The following is a 24,975-nucleotide window of genomic DNA, read 5'->3' as shown; positions in this document are numbered from 1 at the left end:
CAGTCATTCAGGGACATCAAGCTGACCCTCGCAGGTATGACTGTAACGGTTGGCTTGCTCGGTCTAACAAATTTACATTGTATTAATGGAATCAGCCTGATGTACGTTAGTTTAGAACAATCATTGAACTTTGGCGGGCACTACTTCATAGCCAGATGAATGCGGAAAGATAATACACACGTCCCAACCAATCAGAATTGAGTATTCAGTTTTGTGGGCACACAACCCTTGCAAATTATGACACGGCGACTGTTCTCTGTTTCTATGCTGGTTTGCTTTTATCTTCACGGCGCCTGATGATGCTCTTTTCACATGTACATGTAGTTCTCTACATGCAGCCACGGTGATAACGCTCCAAACTGTATGCGCACCAGACGACAGGTCTGATGTGCCGCTGACACTGTAAACGGAGCCAAAATGTCGCCTGTGTGGGATCTTTACAAGGTGAGCAAAAACCACAAGAAAAAAACAGCGAAGGAGCCCGTTGCGAAAGTGAAGAAGAGAAACGTGTTTTTCTAAGAAACCACCCTGCCTTCATCTCGTTCTGTTCTCCAGAACTAACCGACAGCGCCTGGGTGTGTTCTACAGTCGTGCTCTCTGCTTGACAACGAAGACAGCCAGGCAAAATATTATAGAAATGTTTACTCCATGAATGTGGAAACCAAGTTTCAGTTTGCACCATCATGTAAAAACCGAGATATCGACATCAGATAACACTGCCAGTCAAATTACTGGCTACTGGTAACAACGTCACTTCAAAACTACTGGAAACAATCGCAGCGACCTGCCAATCCAAAGTCAAAAAATGAAAGCGTACACATGAACGTCATTCCACGAAACATCAGGATTCGCCACACGCGTGACACAGACCTCCTGTACGATGAGTCACCGCGCCGTCAGGCTTGTTTTTTTACGCGCGGAGGGTTCAGTGGTGATGTCACGCCGTCTCCTGGGCCTGGGCAGGCTCCTCGTTAAGAGAGCGCTGGCGGATGGTTCAGTCGGGCCTCTTTCTCGTACGAGGACGCAGCTGGAGCGAGCAGCCTCGTGTCAGAGAGCAGCGTGGCGGAGCAAGCACGAGCAGCCGGTGTCGGTGACGCAAGACCTAGACAGTCTGAGCTAGCCAAGTGGATGCACAGGCATCTTGGCGATGTGCGTCTGGCACAGACCGCTGGGATGTGATTCAGTGAGGAAGCCCGGCTTCTGAGAGCAGCCAAACGTTCCGATGTCGTCCAGCCAACCCGCACTGGACAGCTCTGATGTAGCTGAGAGTAGCGAGCAGGTGTTTGGTGTAGCAGAGAGCAGCAGCGTTTGGGTGTAGCAGCAAGAGAGCAGCAGTGTTTGGGTGTAGCAGTGAGAGAGCAGCGGTGTTTGGGTGTAGCAGAGAGCTCACGTTGGGTGTAGCAGTGAGCACTGCAGGCAGCCTCGTGGGCTTCGAGGCAGCAGGTCTCAGCGGGTACAGCGAGGAGCCAGCACTATGGGTGTGCAGCGAAGCCACGCATCTGGGACTCGGCAGGGCCACATGTTAGGGCAGCGGCGTTAGATGAGAGCACGTTTTGGAACCGCGGGTGACTGCACAGCATTTGGTGCAGGGCGGGGCGGCGGTTCGCCACCTGGGAGCGGTGTGCCTGCGATGGGAGCCCCCGGACTTGGAGGCCTCACCAGCGGGCGGAGGTGCCCAGGGGTCGCGCCGGAGGAAACCCCGCTTTGGGGTCGCACCTCGGGCCAGTCACCCGCCGAGGTGGGCGAGGCTTTTGTGGGCGTCAAGTGGAGGCTGATGCGGCAGGGTCACGGAGGGGCCCGGCGAGGAAGAGGCGGGGCTGGGGGCGGAGCAGGAGGCGGGGCCGGCCTGAGCAGAGGCGGAGGCCTGGGTGCTCTGAATGCTCAGCAGGTGAAGGAGGGCGGAGAGGGGCGGGGCAGGGGCCCTCCTGCTGTCCTGGGCGTCGGCCGGCTGCTTGGGGGGCGGGCCGGGGGCGGGGCTCGGCTGGAGATGGTTCTCCGGGTGGGGGTGCAGCAGAAGCGAGGTAGAGGAGGAGGAGGAAGGCTCCGGGGCGGCCGCTCTCAGGCTGTGGAGCTGCGACTCCTTCAGCATGCTCAGCACTGTGGGGGACCGGCGCTGACGCTTGCGCTGGGCGGCCTTGTCCAGCAGGGGGCGCTGTGCACGCGGGGAGGAGGAGGAGGAGGAGGGCGAGGAGGAGGGCGAGGGGGAGGAGTGGGGGATCAGGAGGGCGTGAGTCGTGGGAGGGGTCCTAGCGCTACTGTGCAAAGTGCTGATCAATACCTTGGACTGCTGAGCCTCGTTAGCGCCGCCCGGCGCGTTAGCATTAGCGCCACCACTCGGGCTCGGGTTCTGGTTCTGGTTCTGGCTCTTCTGGCTGGCCAGCTGCGCCTTGGCGGCCGCAGACAGGAGGCTGCTGGCGGGGAAGGAGGAGGCGTGCTGCTGCTTCTGCTGGCTCAGGAGCTGCCCCAGAAAGCCGGCGCTAGCGTTAGCGTTAGCCGGGGCACTCTTCCTGTCGGGGGGGAAGGCTGGCGGCGGCGGCGGCGGTGCCAGGGGGCTCTGGGGCAGCTGGAAGTTGCTTTGGTTGCTCTGCACCGCGGCGGGCTGGGGGTGCGGGGGGGTGCTCCCCGAGTCCTTGTACTGCTGCAGCATGCCTTCCAGCCGACCTCTGGGGCTGGCGGGAGGGAGGGGCTTCGGGGAGTGGGAGGGGCCCCCGAGGGGGTAAGCAGCTAAGGCCACGCCCACCCCCTGCTCGGAGAGCGAGGAGGAGGAGGCCGAAGAGTGGCGGGAGCGCTGGCGTGGGGAGGGGCAGTCCTGGCTCCCGGAGGGGGAGGGGCTACTGGAGAAAGGGGGCGGGGAGCCGACCTGCGGGTGGCTGAGCCCCGCCCGGCCCAAGCCCAGCGCTCCGGGGGAGGAGGAGGAGGAGGGCGGGGAGGAGAGGGAGGCGTCCAGCGAGCAGGCGAGGGGGTGGAGCCCCAGCCGCGGGGGGGCAGGGGGCTCCGGGGTGCGGGGCGGCCGGGGGTTCTGCAGCAGGTTTTGGGGGGTGGGCGGGCGGGGGTACCTCTGGGGCGGCCCGTAGCAGGAGAAGGGGGAGCGGCAGGGGAAGGGGGGCGGTTTCCTGGGAGACAAGCGGGAGCTAGAGTTGGGGTTGGGGCGAGACAGGGGCAGAGAGCCGTTGAAGGGGAAAGAAAGATGGGGGTGGGGCGGGGTGGGGCTGGGGCTCAGTTTTGGCTGCGAGGAGGGCCGGGGGCGGGGGGGGTACCAGCCTCCTTCCTCCCAGGCACCCAGGGGCCCCACCCTGAGGTCCCTGCTCTCCACAGAGCAGAACGGGCCCCCTGCAGAGAGAGAGAGAGAGAGAGAGAGAGAGAGGGAGAGAAGGAGAGGAGAGGCAGAGGGAAATAGAGAAAAAGAGAGATAGAGGGAGAGAGAAGTTACACTATGCTTATCACCCTATATTACACTACAGTGGCAGGTTAACTCTAATAAGTTACTCTCACACTCTCTCGCACTCAATATGAAAAGTGATGTAAACGGCCCAGCCCCACAGCAGCGGCGGTATCGGGCCAGCGCCGGTACGGGCCAGCGGTGGTATGGGCTCAGCGGCAGTATGGGCCAGCGCCGGTACGGGCCAGCGGTGGTATGGGCTCAGCGGCGGCGGCCCGGCGGGGGGCCGGCGGGTACCTGTGCCGTGGGCGGCGAGGGGCAGCTGGGAGGAGGCCTGCATGCTCCGGCAGAGCGCTGCCATGGCGACCACTTTCCGCCGGTGGTTGCAGAGCTTGGTCATGTCCTCCTCGGCCTTCCCCGGCGGCTGGCTCCTCTGGACCAGCACTGCCCCCGGGTCAAAATTAAACACCTGGGGGGGGAGAGAAATTAGGGAGGGGGACACAGGTTGGAGGTCAAGGAGCACCCACATTTCACTGTACCCCTTTATTCATTAGCACATGGATAGAGCAGCAGCACATAATCACCCACAATTAAACAATTCAAACAATACCAGAAGATATTTCAGACATATCACATATGGTCGTATGGCTGTACATGTGCAATTGTAAATGTTTTTTTTTTTAACATGTACATGACTACAGGTGACACCTGTCAGTGAGTATTTTGCACGAATGTGACAATGAAGTGTTGAGTTTCTACGTATCCCAGGATTCCCAAGAAATCAACTGTTTGGAGACCCATTTTACCAACAAAGCAGAAGTTTTTAACAGTTTTTCCACAGAAGTTGAAGTCACCGAAGCCCACCTCTGGTTTACTTGTGTCTTTCCCAATAAATACAGGTTCTCTGACATAAGAAAACTACCAACATATGGTTCCGATTCAGATGTATGCTGTCAACCAGACGTGCGTCCAACAAGGCAAACAATCAAGAGCGTTTGCAAACATATCCACCCTTTTCTGTTAGCTTATGTTTGGCGTGAATATTTGCTAGCTAAAGTTAGCTAACTAACTCAAAGGAAAGAACAAAATGTGTGTAATTTGGTGAAATTCAGCCAGTAGAATTTAAGATGAAGCGTTTGTAACATTTACCAAATTACACTACCCAGCATTCGTTCGACACAAACCAGACACAACTTCCTTGTTTGGAATTCTCCAAATACGTCACAGGAAGCTTTGCTATCACACAACATTAGTGTCGGTGACAATCGCTACCTTTACGTCTTTCTGACTAACTGTATTATTGTATATAGACAAGCGATGGCTTTATATTATGCTTTAGTTTTAGCCTGGTTAATTTAGAGCGTGTGACAGGTTGGGTTTGTTCAAAGCACACTTAAAATAAAAATTGAAAAATGGGAGTTTCATGAAAGGCGCAGTATGTACGTTTTTTTTTTTTTTTTTGTTCACATCTGGGTAAATTTCATTCGGATCCCGACAGATATCAATACATTATAAGCTCTAAAGAAAGGAGGCCAATCAGGACAGCTCTTTTCCCGTCAGTCATGTTGCACGTTCACAGCGCGGTCCAGAGCAGAGACACTGCTACTGCGAGTTACTTAAACAAAAACAAAGAATGGCAGAGAAAAACCTGCCAAAACAACCAGTTCTGCCTTTGACTACAATGGCGTATACCGGTTTTTTAAAAAACCAAGAAATGAAAGACTACTGAAGAAAAGAGTATAACTAAGACAGAAGTGAACCAAGCGAGAGACAAGACTCCAGTAAACACGGGTTCGGATTTTCAGAAAGAGCTCAAGGACTAGATCGGCTTCAAAAGCAACGCTGCTTTCAGTACTTCTGATGGACAAGCCATTATCCTGCTGGTTCTATTTCTGCTGCAATTTGTTATCGCCACAAACTGTGTAGCCAACGTAGCAAGAAAATGTTAGCAAGTTAGCTGATGTATTTAGCCCTGCTATAGCTATGCTGCATGTTAGGTGTAATGTTGTAGCTTATTTGTAGCTAGCTAGCTAGGTTACATCGCACACTTCAGGTCCATACGCATTTAGTAATGTCTATTTGACCGACGTTTTTTCTAAATCTATCTCTCACTCGCTTCCCCCAAACTTAAAAACTGCACCTTTAAGTACAGTATGGCTATTACAAGAAAAACACAAAATAAAATAAATCAGCTGCTTGCTTGTATCTTATTTTATTTGACCTAAAAAGATGATTAAATTAAAATTTTAACATTACATTTATCATTAAATTTATTAACCAGTATAATTTAAAAGGAATGGAACCTCATTTACAGTTTTCCATATGATTATGAAATATATTTCCTTATAGAGCAATTCATAAATGTTTTTCAGTGGAAAAACACACCCAGGGCAATATAAATGAATTCTTGAAATATTTGTTAAAGGTTGTTCTAAAAATACATTTTGGTGGGGCGGGGCGGGGCGGGGCAGGTCCGGGCGGGGCCTCTCACCTTGTGCACTACTAGTGGACACTCCAGCCCACACTTACACGTGCCGTCTGTCAACAGATACGATCCCACCTCCTCCACTGAAGACAAGATGGTACCACTGGGACTGTGAGATAGAGAGAGGGAGAGGGTGAGGGAGAGAGTGGGAGGAAGGGAAAAGAGAGAGGGGGAGAGAGAAGATGAGTGCAAGAGAGAAAAAAAAGAAAGGTGGAGGAAGAGAACAGCCAGAGGGAGAAGATGATATACAGTCAGTCAGTTACTAAAGCTTCAGTAAAAAAGTAATGAGCAAGGTGTTACATTACATTACATTACATTACATTCATTTAGCAGACGCTTTTATCCAAAGCGACGTACAAAAGTGCATTTTCATGATCGTAGACAACTGCTGAACACGGGTTCAGTAAGGTACAATTACTTATTTTGTAAAGCTATTTCTAGCCGAGAACAAAGAACACTATCCTGGTCTAACATCTGCAAAGCCAAACTAGGCAGAAGAATAAGCTAGAGTATTAGGACAAATACAATTTACCAAGAAGTGCAGGGATGGGGCAACATGTAACAAGTGACAGGAAAAAGGGTTTTTTTTTTTTTTTTTTTTTTTTTTTAATATATATATATATATATACACAGCAAGGTGTTCACAGTTTTCACCCACAGAATCCTGGGAAAATTCTCACAAAAAGAAGTCTTTTCAGCTGTCAAATGGCCCCCCTGCAGCTGATTGGCTGAGCAATCCCTCGCACCCCCTACCCACTATGACTCCCCAGGCTTGTCACAACAACTGAGAACTGAGTCTGCTCTCGTCTGATCTACCCCGTTGGATGACAGTAAGATTACACAGTGATGTGAAGGCCAGACTTCGGTCAAAAAATATATTTGAAAACACTGCCACGGATCTCGGAGAGTTCGCTACAAAGCACAGTACTACGGGGTAGAAATCGTATGGAATAATTCTGTTCTTAGTACTGGTAAAGAGTAGATTTTCCTTTTAAAAACTTCCGTCCTCAGTGCTATAACCCAGTTCAGATCCAAACTTCAACAGCCGATGAGATGACAATGGGCAGTGTCCGTGAAAAGTCCTACAAGGCTCCGGAGTGAAGAAGCACAGGCCTCATCAAAACGACAGTTAACAACTGAAACGTTTCCGTAACAACCGGCTACAGGCCGGCCGAGCAGATTGGTCTCGTCTTCAACTCTGCCCTCCGGAAGATCTGACATGTTTAATCTCGGGACTGGGAGGTCCACAGCGAACACACCGCCTTGTCGGCCGAAGACTTTACGATCCGAATCCTGCGGAGGGTTTCGAATAAAACGTTTGTCTGGCGTACATGCAGCCGAACCGGCGGGGAAAAAAAACGAACTCGTGACGAGGAGCGTTTTGTCGTTCTTATTTTAGCGTGGGAAATCGGCGGGAGGACCGCTCACCTGATGTAGGCCACCGCCCCGTTGTCCACGGTCCGCCGCCAGCCAATGGGAACCTGCGCCGACGCGTCGGTGCCATCTCCGTCTCCGGCACCCCTCTCGCTGCCTCCCGTCATTCTCTGGGCTCAGGCTTCCAGAACCTTCCGCGCCGCGCCACGCCCGGAGACAGGACAGAGGTCAGGGGGGCAGGGCACGACACATTTTGGTTTTGGCCGATTCAGGAAAATTAACCCGAGACTCAATTCGCTCACCGTAAAAACAAAAATCACCGAATCTCACGCCCATTTTTTTTTTTTTTAATTCCCGGAACCAAATTTCGGTTTGTTTTCCTGAATCGATGGAATCGAAGGGGAAGTGACCCCCGAACGCGGGAGGACAAAGCAAAGCTGTTCCTTACGTACGTGGCGCAAGCATTCTGGGTAGTCGACCAACGCATCATAATGCAGCAATGTGGTATAACGGTGAAGGCTTGTAACCTGAAGGTTGCAGGTTTGATTCACGGGTAGGACAGGTAGGCTGGGGCACCCTTGAGCGATGGCACTTAACCTGAATCGCTTCAGTGCATATCCAGCCGTGTGAATGGACACTGCGTCACAATGCCGAATGGTGTGCGAGCAGCTCTGCCAAAGGGCTGTAATGTAATCGGCTGCAGGTGTGAACAGAGCGCATTGAAGGTGGAACCTGCCCTCACCTTTTCATCTTCACAAAGCCCTGGCCAGCGTCATCCACGGAACCCGCCCACCAGAACACATGCTTTCCACACGGAAGGGCGCGGCGGGACTGGGCTGGGGGGGCGGGAGGGAGGGGCGGTCTCCGTTCTCCCGCTGTCGGACCGTCCTGCTCTGCGTGGGGCCCGGGGGACACCCCTGCCTGATTCTGGGGGTGAACGGGGAGAAAGACGAAATGTGAGTGCACCTGAAGCAGCGAGCATCATGGAGCTGCTCCACACATGTACATACAACGTGACCACCAGAACACATTGGAACCCATCAGAACAAAACAGAACCAACAGAACACAACAGAACCAACAGAACACATCAAAACACACAAGAACGCACCAGAATACAAAATAACACAACAGAACACATCAGAACACAAAATAACACAACAGAACACACCAGAACACAGCTACCACATCTGCTGGGTTTTAATTACAGCAGGTAGTACAACACAGCTACCCATGGGCAAATGCAGCTGTGTACACACACACACATTCTGTCTCTCACACACACACACAAACACTCTCTTTCTCTCTCTCTCTCTCTCACACGCACACACACACAAACACACACTATTCCAAAGCATCAAAATATTGTCAAAAATTGTTGCGGTCAGTGTTGGCATTTGGTTCTGCGCCCCTCCCAGTGATCAGCCATTAGCAGCGCTGTAGTTCTTCAGAAAGCATCTTCTGTTCACGTGCATGCACAACACATCTCATTCATACACGATTCATAAAACAGTTTCTGAAAAACGTTTGGCCAGCGTGCACATTTTCACAGATGGACGTGTGAAACACGCTGGCGCCAGGAGGAAGCAGTTTAAACTCAGACCCCGAACCCGAGCCTGCGGACGAGCCGGGCCATCCCGTCTGAGAGAGGGGGCTTCCCTACAGAGCCACGCGCAGGCAGGGAGCGGGCCGCTCCTGAGAGAGCTTCCCTACGGAGCCACACGCAGGCAGGGAGCGGGCCGCCCTTCTGAGAGAGCCGGCTTCCCTACGGAGCCACACGCAGGCAGGGAGCGGGCCGCCCTTCTGAGAGAGCCGGCTTCCCTACAGAGCCGCACGCAGGCAGGGAGCGGGCCGCTCGTCTGAGAGAGCCGGCTTCCCTACAGAGCCACACGCAGGCAGGGAGCGGGCCGCTCGTCTGAGAGAGAGCCGGCTTCCCTACGGAGCCACACGCAGGCAGGGAGCGGGCCGCTCGTCTGAGAGAGAGCCGGCTTCCCTACAGAGCCACACGCAGGCAGGGAGCGGGCCGCTCGTCTGAGAGAGCCGCTCCTTCCCTACAGAGCCACACGCAGGCAGGGAGCGGGCCGCTCGTCTGAGAGAGAGCCGGCTTCCCTACGGAGCCACACGCAGGCAGGGAGCGGGCCGCTCGTCTGAGAGAGAGCCGGCTTCCCTACAGAGCCACACGCAGGCAGGGAGCGGGCCGCTCGTCTGAGAGAGCCGCTCCTTCCCTACAGAGCCACACGCAGGCAGGGAGCGGGCCGCTCGTCTGAGAGAGCCGCTCCTTCCCTACAGAGCCACACGCAGGCAGGGAGCGGGCCGCTCGTCTGAGAGAGCCGCTCCTTCCCTACAGAGCCACACGCAGGCAGGGAGCGGGCCGCTCGTCTGAGAGAGCCGCTCCTTCCCTACAGAGCCACACGCAGGCAGGGAGCGGGCCGCCCTTCTGAGAGAGCCGCTCCTTCCCTACAGAGCCACACGCAGGCAGGGAGCGGGCCGCTCGTCTGAGAGAGAGCCGGCTTCCCTACAGAGCCACACGCAGGCAGGGAGCGGGCCGCTCGTCTGAGAGAGCCGGCTTCCCTACAGAGCCACACGCAGGCAGGGAGCGGGCCGCTCGTCTGAGAGAGCCGGCTTCCCTACAGAGCCACACGCAGGCAGGGAGCGGGCCGCTCGTCTGAGAGAGCCGGTTTCCCTACAGAGCCACATGCAGGCAGGGAGCGGGCCGGCGCCGTTCAGCGGCTTCCGGAGAGGACCGGAGAGCGCTCTCAGACGGGCCCTGCCTGCCGGCGTGAACACACCGCACAGGAAGGAGAGACACCGGGATGCGTGAAGTCGGTCACCGCACTTCCTGTCTCAAGATCCGAAAGGATCCCTCCCTCTCTCTTTCCCATGCACGTGAGAGACAGAGAGACAGGACCCCCCCCCTTTCCCACGCATGTGACAGAGAGAGAGAGAGACAGGACCCCCCCTTTTCCACGCATGTGACAGAGAGAGAGAAAGACAGGACTCCCCCTTTCCCACGCATGTGACAGAGACAGAGAGAGAGACAGGATCCCCCCCCTTTCCCACACGTGAAAAGAAACTGAAAGTAAACCAGCAGAAAACACATCAAAGTGCAGGTGCTGAGAGGAGCACACCACCTCAGAACGCCCGGCTAACCCACACCGCTTTCAGACCAAACTTCACCTGCGATGGGACGGTTACGGTGGCAAGGCCAGGCACAGAGCGTCTCCCCACCGCAAACCTTCACCAAGGATCTGCTACACTGCAACACACCCACCCACCCCGATTCATCACAAAGCTTCACCTGCTACACGAAACCCCGACCCAGTCTACAGAGCCTGCACCACAAACTGCAAAAACGCAAAACTTCACAAACACCCAGCTACACTGCAACACACCGACCCACCGATCATACAAACTCAAACACCCAATCTACACACTCACAAAAACTTGCAAACTTCACAAACACCCACCACACTGCAACCACCACCACCCCATTCACACAACGCTTCACAAACACCCAGCTACACTGCAAAAACGCAAAACTTCACAAACACCCAGCTACACTGCAAAACCGCAAAACTTCACAACACCCAGCTACACTGCAGACACCCTGACACACTCATTTCCCATCCCTGTACGTCTCAATTATAGACAGATCGAGGTTTACAAAAAGTACACAACTGACAAGCCATTAACCACGTTTATCGGGTTTTATATTTGCCAGTTAACGTTAGCTAACTACCCAAATGGTTTGGTAGGTGCAGTTGCCAGCTCCATTAGCACATTGGACAAACTAATATAGCACTAGGGATGTTAGGTCACGATGGGTAGACTATATTTGCTTGCTGGTAACTAGTTTGTCAAGAAAGTAAAGCAAACAGCAAAAATGACTCTCCAGAATAACTGGAGAGAAGGTTTTGTAGACGGTCAGTTACACTTGTAAGCAGAACATGCCAAAAACACGAATGACTAGCGATATGACATGTAATGTGTGCGATGGTAGAGTATGTGCCTCAGCCAACTTCACACAGATGAGAGGAAGAGGACTGGTCAGAACGCTAAGGCCATTACTAAATGCATGAGATCCCCACCAATCCCCACCACGCAGTGAAGCAAACTGTCCCCAAAATACAGAAATATAGTCTGAATGACACAATTGTGGCACATGGGGAGACATTCGACCAAAAGAGAAAACACCTATTCCAACTTCAGGTTCTTGTGGGGAAAAAAATGATTGGCTTTGTATTTTGACCATATTGTTACCACTGAGTGGGTGGCTGGAACACCTACACTGGAGCCATCCGCACTGACGCAAGCGAGAAACGTCTCTTCGAAAGTGAGCTTCAGAAACGAAGCTCGGTCGTGGGACCTTGGACTCAACCCGAGGCTGACCTGGGTATGTCACAAGCACACACATCAAGAGCTTCTGACAGCTGTCAAAAGGAGAGGAAGTCAGCAGTGAAGCCAAATAGGACCGGCTCCAGCAGTGTACGGATTGAAAGTCCAAATTAATCAGGAGAAAACAGGAAATCACATCCTTCATTTTCACCCCCGGCTAGATAAGAGCTAGGAAGTGATTGGATATGAACCGAATTGAGCGACCAGGTGAGAACACAACATAAAGAGCGTGCTGGTAATGACCGTTTGGGTGTCAGGGAAACTCAAACTTGTGCGTTTTCAACCCAGTGAATATCGCCTATCGGTGTGGAAGTTCTGCTGGAAAGCAACAGAAAAAGCCAGAGAAAGTTCACAGCCTCAGAGGGAGTGACAGCACGCGACAACGGCAAACAGCGAGAAGTCTGAACGCACCAAAGAAAGGTTAAAATACGAAGAGGTCCCACCGGAGCCGAGAGAGGGGGAGGAACACACAGGCACGGTCCGCGGGCACTGAGAAACAGCGGGACAGCCCAAAAATGAAAGCACAGGAGAGAGAGAGAAACAGACAGCGAGATGAAGAAAGGAGGCTGGCTGAACTGAACACGCCAACATTCTCGGGGTAAACTGGAACAGCTTGAAGGTGAGACGCAAATGTTCGACAGGGGAAAGAAATAAAGCAGTTACTTCTATCACTACGAGCCCCCGAGAATTAATCCACTCCAGAATTTTGAGGGAAAAAAAGAGACTGCAACCATTTCGTGCAATTTGCTGACAAGTATAACCCAAATCTGTCAGGGTTACCATAATAAATATCAATCATGCGCATCCGAGACAGACTACACAACTAAAAACACATCCAGGAATTGATACATTCTTCCGATGAGACTGCTTTTAGCACACCTTTGTAACAATACAGATTTACACACTGAAGTGCACTTGAGATGCTAAATTGTCAAAGTCGAGTATGACAAGGTTCTGCACACTTTAGAAGACATAGAACACATCAAAATAACTATATCGTTGTGTCAATGGGCTGTAACTAAATGTGCGCCCATCCAATCTGGAAAGAACAAGGAACTCTGGGTTAAGACCCAGACCTTCTGCTGCAGCTGCTCACGTTCTTGTCATTTCAGTTAAGAGCATAAATATATGGGTAGGCAAAAAGATGGACTATCTGTATGAGCACTCACCTTTAAGTAGAACGCAATTTTGCTTTAGAGGTGTCCAATTCTATGCAATGTTGAACTGTGTTGCCGTTCTCATTCAAAGTTGCAACAACTAGCAAAACTGAAAACCCACAGTTAGACAACTCCATTTACCCGCTGATTGTGATGAAAATAAATATAAATTATGCAATGGATACTTCTGAAACTGCATAGACAAATGCCTACTAAGCTAGTGGCTAGCGAGGAATTAGACTGATAGACATATCGCCAGCAGCGTGTTGTGCTCGGTCGATGCCAGCTCAGAATCACTGGTTTGAGAACAAGCCGGCGAGCAGCTGCGAATTTGAGACGGACAGCTAGCCAGTTAGCCACTTTGCAAGCTAGCTAAACAGCGCACCAGCCTGCCACTTCTCCCACAAACCGTGACTCACTCCAAGTGTAAACAAATCCACCATTGCTCCGCCAACTCGGGGAGACAGGTCACATTGTCCTGTGCCAACCACAAGTAGCCAACGCCGATATCGAAACGTGTAAAAACGCAGGGAGCTAGCGAGCTAGCCTGCCAGTTGAGCTGCACACGCTAGCTAACGCTAGCTGGCTAACTAGGGGCTGCAACATACCTCTGTTTACGAAGTTTCCTGCTTCTTCTCTCTAGTTACTGCAAACGGAGGAAGACTTGGCTCGCTCGCAAGCTAGTTGACAGACTTTTGTTGTTGCTGCTGTTGTCGTTGTTGTTAGGCGTTTTTTCCACGTCCCTTTCCCTCTTTAGCTAGCCCGTCTGCCCGTCCCGTTAAAAAACAAAGAGCAATAACGCAGGGTTTTATTGCGACCGTTGCATTGTCGCAAATGACTTTAAATTCGAGAAGGTCCCAGTCGACCACAGGAGGTCCGATCGTTTCGTTAAACCCCCTGCCCGTCGCCCTGGACTCGATTCGGCCGCGCAGGTCTATGTTCTGTTTGGATTTGGACCCTCCGATGCACCTTTTAGCTAATCCCCGTTTCCAAGTTCCTATTTTTTCCTTTAGATTCCGTGCCAAAAAAAATCATGGAGTTTCCTCCCGAGCATGCGCACTTGCGGAGGGACAGCCCTGGGAATTCCATACCCATAATGCACCAGCTCGATGAAAGGGGGTGTTTGAAAAAAGGAAAACGATGCTGTACATAGGAGCATGAGCTTGTAGTCTATGTAGGCGCGCATAATTGCACTTTATCCGAAAAATGAAGCAGTTGACTGACTATTTTCTACCAGTTTCATTCACAGAAATTGTACCGGGATTCGAGTAAATATCTGCGAATTGTTACATTTCATAAGGACAGTTTCCACCCTAAGCATAACGTGGAGGCCGGACACACCTCACTCACGAGACAAGTTCTTGTCGAGCGAAAGCATAGCGACATCAGAGAGATTTTATTCTATCGTGCTGAGTTCCAGTGGGCCCCATGTTCGATACCTTGCCAATCTGGCACGTCTAAATAGGCAAAGATGTGTTCATCTTTTGTAATTCATAGATGATCAATCCTTCTGAAATTGTACAATCATCAGCGGCCTGCAGTTTTGGATGGAATCAGTTGCTTAATCTGCCTGTAGCACTTGACATGACGTGAATATATATGCCAATTTTTAAGACACGCTAAGGTTTCTATTCGATTATTACCAGCATATTACAACATTTACCATATATGCGGTCTGGTTTTCATTAAAGCGCAATAACCCAGTAACGCTGTGTGCTGCCATCCGCAGAGTTGTTCACTGTGTTTCATTAGGACTCGATGCACTAGCCTCAAACAGTAGAACTACACACTTAACATTGCCGCCAACAAATCTCCAACGAGAAAATGCGATTGTTTGTCCATACAGAAGGCGACGTTGGCTAGTAGACGGTGGCTGTCTCGCTCTGCTGTAGCCTACAGTAATTTTATTACTGTAGGCCTACTACTCAGGGACGTTCAGAGAGGGTGGCTACAGTGGCTCGAGCCACTGCCGATTTGTATTAATAAATTACTAATTAAATAAATGTTATTATTATTATTGTGTTGTTGCTGCTGTAATTGTTATAATTATGATTACTGTTATTAAACCTAAATAAACACGATGCAGTGTGCCGACGTTGGTGCCCCTTTTTCTTGGCTCGAGCCCCTGCCCCGTATAATGTCTGTGCACGCCCCTGGTACTACTAATACTAATAATAATTCATTCAGATTTTGTTTATTGGCCTATGTAGCCTATGCTACATGTAATCAATTAATTCGACATTCATTTTTCTATCCTTTTAAAACATATAGCGTACAACAGCAAGATAGTTCGCTTCTGCTTCGCTCTATGGGCTAGAGATTTTCTGATTATTCTTCCCACGATCATCGGAACGGAACTCTAAATGCAGAGCGGAGTGCAGACGTGAAAATGACCTTACAGGCATCCACAGCTGAAGGTGACACTACTTTCTAAGACTAGAACCCGAGTACGATTCATTATCGGAGGAGGGAAAAATATTTAGACGTTTGAATACTAACTCGTCCAAATAGTAGGCTAGTATTCAAGTAAATATGCTCAAGTAAAGCGCATAGCCTATCCAATATAATAAAATACTTATCGCACAAAAATATTATTTTAAAGTATTCAAAACACATTTCCCAAATATAAAAAAATAGTGAAATGTTTTGTGAGATCAAGCTTACGAATATATATATATATAAACTATTTTTAATATGTCAATTAGTCCAAACATTTAATAAATCTTGGCATTTTGACCAAGGAGGATTCCAAACAAGGAGCTGAAACCTTCAAATAAGCTTATAACTCCTTTAAAATAAATAAATAAATAAATAAATTCCTTTGAAGCCAGGAAGCAGCTGCATGCTAAAATTCAGTTTATAGCTGTCCAATGTGTTGCAACAATTTACAAATATTATAACAAAATACATATTTCAATATTTGTATTATCAGCATCTCAAAATTATTTTAAGTTATTTCTGGAATGTGATGTTTTTTGGTTTTGAAAAACAGTATAATTTTTGGAAAGAATATTCAAAGACTATGGATATATAATTAATAACAGATGCATTCTGATATATGCATTTGTTTTCTTAATGATAGTTTTTTCACGAAGCATAATTTAAATATCAGCATATAGCCTTTCTCGGTGAAATGGTGTTATGTACTGATGGCTGTCTAATATAAGCTATCAAACTTTAAAGCATCACCACAGGTGTGTATCTCTGTAAGAAATGAGAGGCATTTTTGCTCAGCACGCCGACCTCGCGCAGTGCGGGCACGTGCGGCACGCCCCGCATTCCGAGCACAGCTGGACTGCAGAAGCGCGTAGGCGCTAGTCCACGAGCATCTTTATAATGACGGTATACATGAACTTCTAAAAGACCAGTGTCCTTCACTAGAGTACATATGAAGTGGCTTTCTTTTTGATAAACCTGTATTCAAATACACCCTTTTAACCCCCAAAAAACACAAACCAAAGTACCTGGTCTCTCACTTCACTGTCGAATAGACTCATGCCACTTGAACAAAAGGCAGACAGAAGGATAGCTTACCTGAGAAACACACTTCTCATGCATAAAATTCTCCCAGGCAATCTGGATATTGACAGAGACCATAAATACATGCTTGAATGCAAGTCACTTGCTGGTTGCTATATTGTGCTTGCATGCAAATATTTCAAGCCATGCAAATTAGCTGTGTGGGCAGATCCCTGTAGAGAAACCGTTTCAGTTTAATAGGCATTAACAATTGTCTTCAAACATACGGACAGTAAAAAATGACCATTCTATGGTCTAGCCACTTCTGACAAATGATTATTTTCACACTAATATATTTTAATATTACTAGGCTGAAATGCTAACATCACACTCACAGAGATTAAAAATAACTTTATACTCTATGATATATTTTGAGGCGAAATGGAGAGTAATGATGGTAAGTCGTGTGGATGCATTTTACAGAAACAGCACCTTCCCAGCATGTATGAGCTCCAAGTAAGCTAAATCACAGAAAACAAATGTATAGAAATCATGCATGACATTTTTACTGCTCTTTCTATTGCGCAACTTATATGAATTTTTCAAATAATATTGACTGATAAACAGACACCAGCAACATGGCAATTGTGTGTGTGTGTGAGAGAGAGAGATATTTCACACTTTGATGACAAATTTTATCCATCAGTGTACTTTAAAAAGTAGATTTGCCTTGAACCAAGAGTCAAACTTATCAGTAAAAGGTAATAAAACAGAAAAACGATAAAACTCTTTTTAATACTGATAAGTATTTATGTTGATAAGTGTGGTTCCATTTCTATCTCATTAATTTCCTAATTTAATGCAGTCTAGACTAGGCTATGTATAGTTTTGAAACGTTCGTGTCCCAAGACCGTGACAGTTTTAGCAAGTGTGACAAGGGAGTTGAATTAAACACTAATAGGTGTCGGAGTTAAAAAAGAAGAACACCTTTGGGGAAATCGTGGATCAGGAAGGATAAACACATTGAATTCGGCTGGGAATACAGCCTAGCCTACAAGCTCTATTAGCCTACTCGGCAACAGCCACTCAAATCGTGACGTGTTAATAGCGTCTCTTCTCGCGCGCTAGCCAAGGTCCTGGAGACAGTGCATTCGGTTTCTATTCGCTAACCTTGCGTGCATCCCTCTTGCGCTGTTGCTAGGCTATAAACTGCGCTTCGGCTCCACATATTTTCTGCAAAAATCTTGCTTGCCACTACTTTGTTTCCGGGGAGCTTTGATAATGGCACGAGACTGATAATCATAGTTATCCAGTTGTCAGAATTCTCAGTTCAGTACTGGAAGATATACTATAAAATACAAGTTTACCCAAGATCTGATAAGGTCGCCTCATAACTTTCCTTTCAATTGTAACATTGTACATATATATATATATATTTTTTTTTTCTTTTCTTTAATGTGTCCAACATCTAATCTACATGAGTGCCCATCAACACTTTCAGTTTTAGACACGCACCGCAGGAATGTTGACAACTTGGCTGAATCGGTAGGCTATACCACCAGCATCCGAATACACAGGTTTCAGGTTATACGCGCTGCATTGCGGCTTTCACGAAAACATCGGACACGCTAATCTAGAGCTTATCGCACAATCACAATTCAGGGAAGACTGCACTACCAAGTTTGGAAAAAACATCCATTAACTCTCCAGGGACTTAAATTCTCGCCACACTGTTGTCTTTTCTATTCTAACAAGTGTTTTCAAAAAACCTGTTTTTAAATACCGTAATTTTCTTAGAGTGAATGGAGAATGATGGAAAAGATGATCACCTAGTCGCAGCTAAGAGACAAGTTTATTCGTAGCCTATTTAGCATTAAGTCATTATAGGGCTTTAGAAAAATAAGGGCGCATTACTTCAAAGAGTTAACCGGACATCTGCAGTAGCCTACGTTCTTCTTGAACATGAATCCTTCAACAGTCCGTCTTTGCCGAATTGTTCAAATCGGCGCAGAGAGACACTGCGAGGTAGCCTATGCGCAGGATGCGAATACACAAGGAGAAAACTCCCGACATTTCCGTCACTTTCACCGGCCTGCATCAAAATGGTACTTTGCGTCGCCGCCGGACCCTTTTAAAAAGCCGAAATAAAACATTCGGTTACCCAATCCAGCCGGGCGCAGGGATTGACTAATGTCTAACTGTTTATACATTTTAGACCATTGTGAGGTTATGAAAGACACTATCGTTCAATTGCAAATAAAGAAAATTAAAAAACGCATTTTCACCCAAAGAACTCACACCGGTGTACAGGTAGGCTACACGGTGCACAAGCTAGTAAATCCACGAACTTTTTGTAAAGTGAAACACATATGCAAACATCGAATTTTATCATAATTCAATGTATACTGCAAACGCAAGCGAAATGGATTGTAAAGTTTCAAATATCCTTGCATACTTTTGTTCGAACGAATGGCTGTTAAATAAAACATGTTCTGATTCTGCTAGTCTTATCTCCGGCTGGAAACCGGTTGCCAACGATTGCATCATTCCTTTCATGTGACTCCCATACGCCCCAAATTCGTCCTGGCCGTCTTATGACTGCATCACATCTTTCACGACACCCTAACTACCCACATACGGAGACAACTAGCAGTCACTTATCAACCCGCCCTCTACCATTCCAGAGGCTCACACATTGGATGTCACCAAGCAGAAGAATTGTACACGGCGCTATTTATTGGACGTAACAGATGGACATCTTGCGTTACGATTCACTGTGTGTTAGGTTGTGAGAGTCCCCCTCCCACCATCGAAGTTCGGTTGACTTAACTATATATAAAGATCGCCGGGAGTTTCCAAAAATTCACATTCAGTGACTTATACTGAACAATGGTTAACATGAGCTATCACCAATCTCAACAAAAACATATTCATACTCCAACCCCTAGACAAACGAGAAAGCGAAATAATAAAAGAAAAAGGGTAAGTAACTGCGATACAGTTAATAATAGTTTATTTAGAAATGTTTTAATTGTCTTTTGCTAAATGTTTCTGTTTTATTAGGACTGTCATGAACTAATCTGTCTATTTAATCCTGCGGGTCTAGACTAATTTAGGCATCGAGTAAGCAGCTAACTGTATTTTTGGGTATCAAGCAAGCACCAAACTATAGCGTTAGCGAACTAGCATTGGGAGACATAACGCGTGTGTTTTGGCAAAATTCCCAAGTCTGTTTTTGGGAGTACAGTTGCTGTTCTCATGTTAAATGTGACATGTCTTTATATAGACATTTTCTGAGAATGCCTCTCCAAGGAGTTATCTATGGCAGACCAAATGGATGGCTATTTAAAAAAAGAAAAGAAAACGGTAGAGTTAATGATAGACGAGTTTTTGACAAGTTACGCATTTGGAGTTTGACAGCCATTGAATGCATTAGGTAGCTGTCCTAATCAATAACGCATACGAATTATTAGCCATTTGTGTTTATTCACTGAAGCTGTAACATGCCAGTTTACCATGTTATGCAAGCTTGTTAACTTTCTTTTATCTTGCTTTGGCTACCTTGTGTTTAAATTTGCAAAAGGAATAGCGAACTGCCTACCAGTTGTGGAACAAAATAACAGGAAATAAGTTTCTAACCGATCGAAGGTTTCTTATCGTTGCTTGTTTTTTAATCACTGAAGTCTTTGTAAAATGTTACCTTAAGCTCGCGAACTAGCCATTTCAGTGTTTCGGGGGAAATTAACCCCCTCGCGCAGATTTATTGTCGGCTTTTGTTTCGCGTATTCTGTGCTTTGATTCCATGACGTAACCAAACCCGAACGATCTAAAGTGATTGGACGATTGTCAAAGAAAAGAAACCAAATCCCGACCATTTCCCCACCCTTAAATTAACTTAATTGTGTCAATTAGTTACAGATACTATAATTTGCCAGTAAAATTCAAAATGAACTGGCTGAGAGCTTTTGGAGTTACGGTACAAGAGCTCATTAATTCAGACCTTCGAGTAGTAGCCTAATTAGAAGTAACGATACTTCATTAGGAAACGAGGCGAAGACGCGGTACAAGCCCGAGACTTCACAATTCAGCATTAATAGGAAAAATCTCCTTATCTTGAAACTATCAAATGAGTACAAATAAGTATCCATAATATTACTTTGATGTCAGCAGATTGCCCTTTTCGTTTTTTTTTCCCTCACGCGTGGGCATTGTTTTTGTTTTTCAGTTTGACATCATAGGGTGTTGGCGTCGTTTTGTTCGACTTGGAAGTTGAAGCCATTCAGATGATGAATTAAAGATGTGAAAAGCACAAGCTAATTTGCGTGCCTGTTACTTAAGCTTTGTCTGTATTGATCGCCAGCCAGCCACCGTGCTGTATCGTGCTTTCCGCGGATACCTGCACCTGACGTTCCGACAAGGGCTCGAGACTGGTGGAGGGGGCGCTCTCGGGCACTTTATTCATCTTTGTTTACATGAAAAGCAATGACCTAAATTTCACTGCCCCCACCACACAAAGTATAAACACGACATATGCCAGTATTAAAAAACTAAGCAGATAAATAATCTGGAGAGGACGCTGGGGTGGGAAACATAATCTGTGTTGTTTGTCAGTGTACACATTTGCGGGTATTCAGCGTCCATTTTCATTGTTACAGATCTAATATTAATGTAAAATGCAATTACTTTAATCAAAAAAAAAAAAAAAATGTACAATGAGAATAAACTTGTATAGGTTAAGGAGATTGGTAAATCCAGGGAATTCCAGTTTGGTGCAGTTCTAGCGTTAGTTTAATAGGATTGTTACTGTGTTTGGTGCAAAGGTCACCACGTTGGTGAACTTTAACCTGAAAGGTGATATTTGATATGACAACTATAACACACATTGCATTTTAAATATGTCATGTTAATTGTTTGGTTATAACTTATTTTCTTCTTTTTAAAGATTTGTTGGGACAAACTATCACCGACAGCACACCGTCAGACTTGATTAACAGGTGATTTAAGAAGGTGAATGTCCTTTATCTTTTATCTGTTCTTATGCCAATTTATTATACATTTATTATTCTTTAAAAGTTGACCGTTTTCATTAATCATGTCTCTTAATGAAGTCTATGGAATGACGTCATTGTTTTGTCCAGAGTGAAATTGCATTTTTTTAAAATTCATGCAGTACATGTATGTGTCCACTTGGAGCCGCCATTTTGTCATCTCGCACGTAGGAGAGAACAAAGCAGTCTAAGGGAAACAATTAACATTTGAACTCCAATAAAGCACTTTTGAAGCACATTTTCAGTAGTTTTAGTTTGTTACTCATTTCCAAGGGCCTTTAGCAGGAAGAGCAGACCTTTTGCGGCGTGGGTTGCGGGCGTGGCCGTCTCGGGTTTTGCGGTGTGGATTTGAGCGTTCTCATGGCCGTGTCCCCCTAGGTCCAGAGCGTTCCTGTGTGGAAGCTGACCTGCGCGTGGCGACTGAGTGGTGAGATGACTGCGGAGTGGCTGCACCTGCCCCCCCCGTACCCCCCCGGCGTGGGGCCGCTGTGCGGGGCCGAGCTCGAGGCGTGGTACGAGGACCTGCAGGACATCCTGGGCTCCGACGGGGGCGGGGTCAAGGCCGCACGAGCCCCGCCCTGCCCTGAGGTCCGGAAGCTCCGCCCCCTTTCAAAATGACGTTTTTGAAAACTGCACAGATATTTAGGCAATTATTTTACTTAATCACGCATTTTAGTTATTCATAGGGGTAACACTTTCCATAAATCAGATGCTTACCTTAGCAATGGGATGGCAATTTTACTGGCTGTGTTTTAAGTTAAAATCTATGAATGCGACAACAACATAAATCATACACAATCCATGTAATGTAGTATAAATGTAGTATAAATCTTGTTTTTTAATTATTGAGTGAATAATAGTTTGAAGAAATGTTTTCCGTTTCCTACGAAAGGCTGGCACTCATCGTTGTTGCCCGTAAGCGACAGAAACGGCACTGATTTTGCTCAGCCATTTTCTGACTTAATGTACATAATACGTAAAATTATTCATTAATAATAATAATAATAATAATAATAATAATCACAATGAAAATATACACTGAATATAACGCGTACAACACTTTTCACAGATGATTTGTCTCGTCCTGCTTTAGGGACAAAATTTCGCTGCTCTTTCCTTACGCTCTCTCTTTCTCTCCTCCTCCTCTCTCTCTCCTGTCCTCCTCCTCTTTCTCTCTCTTTCTCTCTCTCTCTCTCTCTCTCCTCCTGCCCTCCTCCCTTCCTCCTCTCTCTCTCTCTCTCTCTCTCTCTCTCTCTCTCTCTCTCCTCCTCTCTCCTCCCTCCTCCTCTCTCTCTCTCTCTCTCTCTCTCTCCTCTCCTCCTCCTCCCTCTCTCTCCTCTCTCTCTCTCTCTCTCTCCAGAAGGAGCCGGAGTTCCTGGATGTTCTGGAGAGCTGCTCGCTGACCTGGCTGACGGACGGGCAGGGGTGGGCGGGCGAGGGGGTGCAGCGGGTGGTGGAGGAGGGGCCTCCCCCTCCGGCGTCCAGTCACGGCCCCGCCCCGGCCAGGGAGGCGGGGACAGGGGGCGGGGCAGGAGGAGGAGGGGGCGGCGACCTGCTGCCTCCTGAGTTCTTTGAGCTCCTGAGCGATGGAGGGGTGGGGCTGATGGAGGGAGGGGGCGGCGGGGTGGAGGGCTGCAGCGTGTACCCCCATCACCACCGACCCCCCTCCCCCACGCCCAGCGAGGAGGAGCCCCCCTCAGTCCCCGACTCCTCCTCCTGCTCCTCCTCCTCCTCCGCCTCGCAGTCCCCGACCCTGCACCGCTCCCCGCCCCCCTCCCCGCTCTCCCCGCACCCGGTCCTCACCTACAGGCTGGGCAAGCGCAAGAGGGGCGGGGACAAAGGGGGCGGCCCCACCCCCTCCCCCAGCTCGGCCCCCCCCTGCGGCCCCTCCTCGGCGAAGAAGAGCAGGAAAGAGCGGGAGCAGGAGAACGAGAGGAGGGTGCAGGAGCTGACGGAGCAGAACGAGAGACTGAAGGCGGAGATAGAGAGGCTGGCGGAGGAGGTGCAGCGAACGCGGCGCTCTCTCATAGAGAGACTGGTCAACACCCGAAAGTGAGGGGGGGGGCCTGGGGGGGAGGGACTGGTCAACACCCGAAAGTGAGGGGGACGGGGGGAGGGGGGGTGCGGGAGGGGGGCTGAGGTGTTCCGTTTCATGTCAGCAAATGAGATCCTTTACGTGCGATTTTCAGTCGGTGAAATTAATTTAATTTAATTTCCTGAATTTACTGAATTAAAAAAAGCCATGACCCCAAACCCTGGGAGGGAGGAAGGTAGGGATCGTCTCGGTTGAGACCGCAGGAAAGAAAGAACGATCGGGCAGAGGGAAGAAAGCAAAGAAGCGAAAGTAGCCGGAAGGGTGAACATCCGGGATTCAGGGAAAAATGCAGGAAACGGGAGGACAGAAAGGAAGTATGAAGCAGAGAGCTTTAATGGTGAGCAGCTGACATGGGGAGCCAATGGGAGAGCAGGCACTGCATCAGAGCAGCCAATGGCGAGAGAGACAGACCAGGCACTGCGTCAGAGCAGCCAATGACGAGAGAGACAGACCAGGCACTGCGTCAGAGCAGCCAATGGTGAGAGAGACAGACCAGGCACTGCGTCAGAGCAGCCAATGGCGAGAGAGACAGACCAGGCACTGCGTCAGAGCAGCCAATGGTGAGAGAGACAGACCAGGCACTGCGTCAGAGCAGCCAATGGTGAGAGAGACAGAGATGAGGTACTGTGTCACAGCAGCCAATGGCGAGAGAGACAGATGAGGTACTGTGTCACAGCAGCCAATGGCGAGAGAGACAGATGAGGTACTGTGTCACAGTAGCCAATGATGAGAGAGACAGATGAGGTACTGCATTAGATATGTCGTAAGGAAAGCTGGTGTGTTTTCCAGTAAGATGGTGTTCGTGCCCTCAGTGTTTTTTACTGAGAAAGAAAGAGTGCAGAATTCATGAAGAATTTCAGTTTGCTCTGGAGCTACGTAGCTGAGCTCTGTAGTTCTAGAAAGAGAGACGGGTAAAAGAGAAGAGATGGGGTTTTTTTTTTTTTTACAGGAACTAGGAAAGGGGAGAGAGGGGGTAGTCAAAAATCTGTGGTGCCTCACTGCCAAACCCAGCCCTCCCTTTCCCTCCCCCCCCAGCTCCCCCAAAAAACAACCTCGAATCATCAACCTTAATTAAAACTTCAGGTCTTTCTACGTGGTTATTTTTTTAACAGAATTTTCCCCTCAGCCTGACGGTGACTGACAGGTCTGGACCCGTGTGTGTGTGTGTGTGTGTGCGCGCGTTGTGGAGACTGAACCGTGGTCTCGACCCGGCCTTTATATGCACAGAGAGGGGGCTAGGCGCGTTGTCGGCAAACTATTTTTCTGTATCCTGAATTAGAGCAGCAGTAGTCTTTTACTATACACCGCCCTGCTATCTACATATTTTTTTATCGCCTTTGTAATATACGCGGTTATATACTATCCTGTATCAATTTTGTTACAGTTTTCAAACATGTACTTTATAATGTAAGAACCTGCATGCTAATTTACTGTTATGATGAATGTGGTTAGTTCTCTGGAATATCACCCATTAAGTAATGTTTTTAGTACTGCATTTACTCTCTTGTACTGTATCACTGATTTTACTATTAAAGTTAAAATTTAACTCTCTATTTGAATTCCCTTTACAAGTGTCTTTTTTTTT

At 48.2% G+C, this 24,975-nt stretch overlaps 2 protein-coding genes across 4 annotated transcripts; one reads left to right on the top strand and one right to left on the bottom strand.

Moving 5' to 3' along the window:
• Positions 1-1,726: 1,726 nt before the first annotated feature.
• Positions 1,727-13,891, bottom strand: LOC135238295 (methyl-CpG-binding domain protein 5-like). Its single transcript, XM_064306076.1, has 7 exons — positions 13,397-13,891; positions 10,414-10,492; positions 7,981-8,165; positions 7,293-7,429; positions 5,871-5,973; positions 3,677-3,848; positions 1,727-3,330 (listed from the first exon to the last, which is right to left on the bottom strand). Exons 4-7 carry the CDS (start codon positions 7,403-7,405, stop codon positions 1,727-1,729), a joined length of 1,992 nt encoding a protein of 663 aa, XP_064162146.1. The 5' UTR covers positions 7,406-7,429; positions 7,981-8,165; positions 10,414-10,492; positions 13,397-13,891.
• Positions 13,892-19,069: 5,178 nt separating this feature from the next.
• ddit3 (DNA-damage-inducible transcript 3) lies at positions 19,070-24,941 on the top strand. Of its 3 annotated transcripts, none has more exons than XM_064305994.1 (4): positions 19,070-19,229; positions 21,190-21,241; positions 21,674-21,883; positions 22,656-24,941. In XM_064305994.1, exons 3-4 carry the CDS (start codon positions 21,728-21,730, stop codon positions 23,349-23,351), a joined length of 852 nt encoding a protein of 283 aa, XP_064162064.1. In that variant the 5' UTR covers positions 19,070-19,229; positions 21,190-21,241; positions 21,674-21,727; the 3' UTR covers positions 23,352-24,941. The 3 variants fall into 3 exon arrangements, with proteins under 3 accessions (XP_064162064.1, XP_064162065.1, XP_064162063.1); XM_064305995.1 differs by having other exon boundaries at positions 21,190-21,254; positions 22,659-24,941; XM_064305993.1 differs by having other exon boundaries at positions 21,190-21,254.
• Positions 24,942-24,975: the final 34 nt, after the last annotated feature.

The sequence above is a fragment of the Anguilla rostrata genome, chromosome 13 (assembly GCF_018555375.3).
Source record: "Anguilla rostrata isolate EN2019 chromosome 13, ASM1855537v3, whole genome shotgun sequence".
In the NCBI taxonomy this organism is placed as follows: domain Eukaryota; kingdom Metazoa; phylum Chordata; class Actinopteri; order Anguilliformes; family Anguillidae; genus Anguilla; species Anguilla rostrata.
This window is presented reverse-complemented; position numbering and strand designations above follow the sequence as displayed.